General features: G+C 59.9%; 1 protein-coding gene across 2 annotated transcripts; it reads right to left on the bottom strand.

Moving 5' to 3' along the window:
- Positions 1-775: 775 nt before the first annotated feature.
- LOC130253016 (BTB/POZ domain-containing protein KCTD12-like) lies at positions 776-6,175 on the bottom strand. Of its 2 annotated transcripts, none has more exons than XM_056491226.1 (2): positions 6,031-6,175; positions 776-3,731 (listed from the first exon to the last, which is right to left on the bottom strand). In XM_056491226.1, exon 2 carries the CDS (start codon positions 3,707-3,709, stop codon positions 2,870-2,872), a length of 840 nt encoding a protein of 279 aa, XP_056347201.1. In that variant the 5' UTR covers positions 3,710-3,731; positions 6,031-6,175; the 3' UTR covers positions 776-2,869. The 2 variants fall into 2 exon arrangements, with proteins under 2 accessions (XP_056347201.1, XP_056347202.1); XM_056491227.1 differs by lacking the exon at positions 6,031-6,175 and adding an exon at positions 4,748-4,835.
- Between the last annotated feature and the right edge of the window lie 583 nt (positions 6,176-6,758).

Below are 6,758 nucleotides of genomic sequence, written 5' to 3'. Positions count from 1 at the left end.
AGAATTGTCCTGTGGAAAAACCACCTGCAGGTCCAAATCCAGGAGCTGGATTTTCCATCTCCAGTGGGAGATGCTCAGGGGGAGCAGAAAGATGGAAAAAAAAACTGGTTTGGGTGATTTCTACAAACACAAGGGACAACCCAGGTCTGGGAATCAAAGAATATGGGAATATTATTGTAATATTCCCAAGAAATCCAGGCAGCATCAAGGAATTGTTCCTCCACTCTGAGTCCCAGGAATTCCCTGCCTGGTTCTTCCCAGGATTGCTCAGAGCAGGAACAATCACTGAGGTGCTTTTCCATGCCACCATCCCCCTGAAAATTTCATCCATTTGACCCAAAGTCTTTCCTGTGGATCAAATGAACCAAATTCTCCTCCCAGCCACCACGAGGATATTTTTCCTATCAATAAATAAATGTAAGGAGAAGTCACAGCCCCAAACTGGGTTTTTGTGGAGATGGATCTCAACCAAAGGATTTTTCCATCAAGTCTCAGGTTTGAAAACCATGGGGCTCTGGAAGGATTCAGGAATAACCCTGCTCGTGTTTCCTGTGGGAAATCCCAGAACATTCCACATCAAAACCCTGGAATGGTGACTCTGCCATTCTGGTTTCTCCCCCAGGCAAAAATTCCTCCTGCCTTGAGATCCATTTTTCAGCCCAGCTCCAGTGGGGAAAAAACATCAAAACAGCCCCATTTCCCACAAGGCAGCAATTTCTTTTCCCAATCCTGCTTAGGAAAATCTCGAGTTCAAAAACAATAAAGCAAATATGAATGCAGGTCCCCTCCCCCTTTATTTAAAGGTTTTCTTTGTGTGCACACAGAGCTCAAGTCCCTTTTTTCTTTTTTTTTTTTTTTTTGTCCCTTTGTCATTTCCTCTTCCAGAGGTTGTTGGAATGAGGAACAGGACCATGAAAAATGTCAAAATATCGTTTTTTGCCTTCCCCTTCTTCAGGAGGGAGGGAGAACCCGGTTTGAGAGTTCTGCTGGCCCCAAAGCTCTCCCTCCTCTCCAGGAAACAGCTGCAAAATTCCATCCCAAGCAGGAACAGCCCCTTGGATGCTGTCCAGGCAGGGAGGAGATCCTGCAGCTCCAGGAGCTTCACTGGGATGGGAGCAGTGCTGGGAGCTGGGATGGAGGGTGGGAACTGGGATGGAGGGTGGGAATGGGGATGGAGAGTGGGAATGGGGATGGAGAGTGGGTATGGGGATGGAGGGTGGGAACAGGGATTGGGTGTGGGAATAGGGATGGAGGGTGGGAACGGGGATGGAATAGCTGGGAATGTGGGTACAGGGATGGTGGGAACAGGGATGGGTATGGGAACAGGGGTGGAGTGTAGGGGAACAGGGATGGAGGGTGGGAACACGGATGGAGGGCAGGAATAGGGATGGATGGTGGGAACAGGGATGGAGGGTTGGTGCCTGATGGCTGATGTGTGCCTTGGGCAGATGGTGGATGTCATGGATGGGTGGTGAGTGCCAGGGATGGGTGGTGGGTGCCGGGAGTGGGTGGTGGGTGCCAGGGATTGGGTGGTGAGTGCCAGGATTGGGTGGTGGGTGCCAGGAGTTTGGGTGGTGGGTGCCAGGAGTGGATGGTGGGTGCCAGGGATGGGTGGTGGGTGCCAGGGATGGGTGGTGGGTGCCAGGAGTGGGTGGTGGGCGCCAGAAATGAGTGGTGGGTGCCAGGAGTGGGAGGTGGGTGCCAGGAGTGGGTGGTGGGTGCCAGGAGTGGGAGGTGGGTGCCAGGAGTGGGTGGTGGGTGCCAGGAGTGGGAGGTGGGTGCCAGGGATGGGAGGTGGGTGCCAGAAATGAGTGGTGGGTGCCAAGGATGGGAGGTGGGTGCCTGGAGTGGGCGGTGGGTGCCAGGAGTGGGAGGTGGGTGCCAGGGATTGGGTAGTGGGTGCCAGGAGTGGGTGGCAGAGCACCAGGGGACAGGCACAGGCAGCACACAGGGACACCAGGGTCACCTCCCCTGCAGGCTGAGCCCGTGTGCCAGAGCTGGGAGAGCCCTGGGGCTGGAGACACCCCACAGGACAGCCCCAAAATGGCCAAAACTCCCTTTCCTGGGTGAAGCTGAGCCCTGACCACCGTTTTGGAACGTTCCAAAATCATCCCTGTGATTCCCGCTGCGCTCCCAAGAAAAAAAACGAAGAAGGGACTCTGTGGCTGACAAGGCTCCAAGGATTTGGAGAGCTGTACAAGCATTTTACACCCCAAACACGCCAAGCTGCCCCTCCCACCTCCCTCACACAACATCTGACCCTCCCACCCTCCCCAAAATTCCCCCCAAAATTCCCCCTCCCGAGCCTCTCCCCTTCCCAGCCTCAGGCTAAGCTGCTTACAGGGCTCCTGCCAGTCCAGCCGTGCTGCCAGGCTGATTTTCCAACCCCTTTTCCAACCCCCACCCCCTCCCTGGCTCTGCTTCCCACCTTTCCCACATCTTCATCCCAATGATTCCTCTCCCAGCCCTCCCCTGGCAGGTCCCAGCGCGTCTCCAGCATCCCACGGACAGAGAGCCCAGTCCAGTGTCCAAAACCCATCCAGCTGCAGGAATTCCAGCCTGGAGCAGCGTCCCAACCCTCCCACCCACCCCACGTCCACAGCAGTGTCCGAGTCCACGCATCCAGGGAGGGTTGGGAGCGACTGCAGAAGCCGGAGAGAGGGAGGAAGGTTGGTGGTCGGCAGGAAGAGCTGGGCAGGTTCAACGTGGAGCAAGGAGGAGGGAAAAAAAACCCCAAGAACCAACCGAGAAAAGGAGGCAAAAGGGAGGACGCCGGGGCTCGGGGACGGATCTCTACCTTCTAGGCCACAGCCAGCACGGGGCAGGAAAGGGACAGTCGGAGTTTGGTTGGTGGAGGGTCGGTTTTGTGTCACTCACGATAGAAAACATATTCGGTGTAAGAGGTCCAGATCCTGTCGTCCGTCTGCTCGTGGGCGAAGGCACAGGTGCCCGTGGAGTTGCAGGCCACCATGTGGAAGCCGGCGTCGGCCAGTTTGTCGAAGGCTTGCTCCAGGAAGGTGAATTTGAGGTAGTACCTGGACGTGTATCTCTCTGGGGGCCTGTCCGGGTCTCTGCTCTCGTTCAAGGTGTCCCCAAAAACCTCCTTGGCCAGCGAGGTCTTGCCGCACACCATGATCCGGGCCACCCTGCGGAACTTGGCGTCCGTCTGGCTGTCCCTGCCCAGCGTGTAGGAGCCGCGGTAGCCGATGGTGATGAACCCCGCCCTGCGCCCCTCGGCGCCGGTTTGGGCAGCGGGCGTCGCGGCGGCGGGTGACACCAACCCACGAGCGGCGTCCCCGCCGGGGGACGGCTCCTCGGGGTCGCTCTGGCACGGGTCATCCCCCAGCGAGTTCTGCTCGCTGAGTTTGGGCGCCAGCAGCTTGACCAGCTCGGGCAGCGCGAAGAACTCGGCCTCGCGGCGCAGGCGGCCGCGCTCCGGGAAGTGCTCGGGCAGCACCAGCCGCCGGTCCCGCAGGAAATCCAGGATGTAGCGGAACAGAAACCCGTCGCGGTCCAGGAAGAAGCGGCCCTTGCTGTCGCGGGCCAGCGAGCGCGCGCTCCGCTGCGTGAACATCTCCCAGAGCAGCGAGCCGGGCACGCTGAGCAGCGTGGGGTGCCGGGTGATGTACACCTGGCCCCCCACGTTCAGCTCGATGATGTCGGGGAAGGGGGCGCCGTCCTCGCAGCCCGTGGGGTCGGCCAGGGCCATGGCGAGATCCCGCTGCTCCCACCTGCACAGAAAGGGGAGAGCGGTGTGAGAGCGGGCGGGAAGCACGGCACAGAGCGCTGGGCCCAGCTGGCTGCAGGGGATCACGGGGGGCCCAACCACAAATGACTGGAAACGATCCCAAGGAGCCCCAATCCCATATGATTGGAAACGATCCCAAGGGGGCCCAATCCCAAATGATTGGAAACGATCCCAAGGGGCTCCAAAACATTGCCCCAATCCCAAATGACTGGAGGGGATCCCAAGGGGTCCCAAGCCATTGCCCCAAACCCAAACAACTGAAGAGGATCCCAAGGGACCCCAAATCCAAAATTATTGAAAACGATCCCAAGGGGCTCCAAAACTTTGCCTCAATCCCAAATGATTGGAGGGGATCCCAAGGGACTCCAATCCCAAATGACTGGAAACGATCCCAATGGGTCCCAAGCCATTGCCCCAATCCCAAATGATGGGAGAGGATCCCAAGGGTTCCAAATCCCAAATGATTGGAAACGATCCCAAGGGGTCCCAACCCCAAATAATTGGAAACAATCACAAGGGCTCCCAAGTCATTGCCCCAATCCCAAATGATCGGAGGGGATCCCAAGGGACCCCAATCCCAACTGACTCAGAGGATCCCAAGGGGTCCCAATCCCAAATGACTGGAAACGATCCCAAGGTGTCCCAAGCCATTGCCCCAATCCCAAATGATTGGGGGGGATCCCAGGAGTTCCCAAACCATTGCCTCAATTCCAAGTGATTGGAGGGGATCCCAATGAGTCCCAAGCCATTACCCCAATCCCAAGTGACTGGAAACGATCCCAAGTCAGATCACACACGGAATCACAGAATGGTTCAGGTTGGAAAAACTGTCTAAGATCACAGAGTCCAACCCAGCACTGCCAAGCCACCCCTAAATGCCTGGTTTGGGTCAGCAGGAACAGATCTTTGTCTCCCCACGAGTCTGGAAATCATCTCTCTTCCCCAATCCCTGGCTCCTGGAGCAGGCAGCATTATCCAAAGCCATCCCCCTTCCCTGACCTGACCGTGCCATCTCCAGCTGAGCTCTCCACACAGCGCAGGGACTCAGCCCAGGAAGGGGCAGGGGCGTGGGGCTGCTGTCAACAACAGGAAAGGCAGGGCTGTCACACCCCGGGCACATCCTGGGGACACCCTGCGGGCAGCGGCGGCTGCCAAGGGAGGAGCTCCGGGCGCAGAGCCGGGGCTGGAGGGGCTGTGGTGAGCGCAAGGGGCTGGGGAGAAGCGGCAGCAGCGCCCTGAAGGACAGAGGGACAGAGGGACGGAGGGACGGAGAGACAGAGGGACGGAGGGACGGAGGGACTGAGGGACTGAGGGACAGACGGACAGAGGGACGGAGGGACAGAGGGACGGAAGGACAGATGGACAGACGGACAGAGGGACAGAAGGACAGAGCCTTTTGGCACTCCTGCTCTGCCCTTGCTCCTGGAAAGTGCTCAGCACCGACTCGCAGCCAAGCTGGGAGGTGGCAGAACCTCTCCAAGGGCTGGGACTGAGATAAATCCCGGGCTGCTGCTGCAGCCTCGGGGCGGACACCACGGATTTCCACATTTTCCAAAGCCAAGCCGGTTCTTGGATGTCTCTTGACACTGCAAATCAGCAGCTTACATAAACCTGGCTCAGCAGCCGAGCCTGGATCCGTGCCGTGCTCTGTGCAGGCATTTGGGAGAGCAGGGAGGGAAGGGGGTCCCTGGGCTGACCCCCAGCTCTGCCCCCTCCCCGCCTGGTCTCAGAGCTGCCCTCGGAAATTGGGACCCCGGTACTGATCCCACACCCAAGGAACACCCCAAAGGATTCCCAGGAGCCGCTCCGGAGGATCCCAGCACAAATCTGGGAGCAGCTAAAGGACAAAGCCAGAACTCTGCGGGCACTTTCGGGGGGCAGAGCAGAGCCAGCGTTCCACGGGCACTCTCCTCCTCAAGCTCCCAGGGAGAATCATCTCTGACCAAGGAGCGACTCGGGCGATGGAAGGATGGGAAGAGGATCAGCGAGGTCCCGGCTCCCCAGACCCCTCCCGCAGCGGCTCTGGCTCCTTTTCCCTGGCGATTCCTCGCCCAGAGGGGCAGGAGCCCGGAGTTCGCATCCCTTTGTCACACGGGGGGGACAGGCGGAGCAGCCCCGGTGTCCGCGGAGCGGCGGGGACAGCAGCGGGGACAGCGGCGGCGACACCGGCGGTGACAGCAGCGGGGACAGCGCGGTGACAGCGGCGGGGACAGGAGCAGGACAGCGGCGGTGACAGCGCGGTGGCCGCAGCCGGGGGACCCCGACCCCGCCGCCCCCGTTACCTCGGCCCGGCCGCTCCGCTCCGTGCGCTCCCGTCCGCGCCGCTCCCGCCGCTCCTCTCCGCCCGCCCGCCTCTGGCTCCGCTGTTTTATGGCCGGGAAGGCGGCGAGCGCCGTCCCCCGCTGTCCCCGGCACCGCCTTCCCTCCGCCTTTCCCCCGCCTTCCCTCCGCCTCCAGCCGAGCGGTCACCACGGTCCCTGCATCCCTGTTCCCGCATCCCTGTCCCTCCATCCATCCCTGTTCCCGCATCTCCCATCCCTGCATCCCTGTCCCTGCATCCCTGTCCCCATCCCTGTCCCCGCATCTCCCATCCCTGCATCCCTATTCCCGCATCTCCCATCCCTGCATCCCTATTCCTGCATCCCTGTCCCTGCATCCCTGTCCCTGCATCCCTGTTCCCGCATCTCCCATCCCTGCATCCCTGTTCCCGCATTCCTGTTCCCACATCCCTGTCCCCACATCCCTGTCCCCACATCCCTGTCCCCACATCCCTGTCTCTGATTCCTCATCCCTGCATCCCTGTCCCCACATCCTTGTTCCCCCATCCCTGTCCCCACATCCTTTTCCCCCCACCCCAGTCCCCACATCCTCTCCCCCCATCCCTTCATCCCACAGCCCTTCATGTGCAGGGTTTTCCTCTCTGGGTTCATTAAAATCCCACTGTGGGGTTTGGGGTGAGAAGAGCTCCAGGGACTCTCAGCCTCGAATTGCTGACCCCGTGCAGGCTCCC

Source organism: Oenanthe melanoleuca, chromosome 4A, assembly GCF_029582105.1.
Source record: "Oenanthe melanoleuca isolate GR-GAL-2019-014 chromosome 4A, OMel1.0, whole genome shotgun sequence".
NCBI lineage: Eukaryota > Metazoa > Chordata > Aves > Passeriformes > Muscicapidae > Oenanthe > Oenanthe melanoleuca.
The sequence above is the reverse complement of the archived record's forward strand: the minus strand, read 5'-3'. Positions and strand labels throughout refer to the sequence as shown.

What these genes read in the sequence shown, in the direction of transcription:
- LOC130253016 (XM_056491226.1), bottom strand. Translation starts at nt 3,709, where the DNA reads ATGGCCCTGGCCGACCCCACGGGCTGCGAGGACGGCGCCCCCTTCCCC.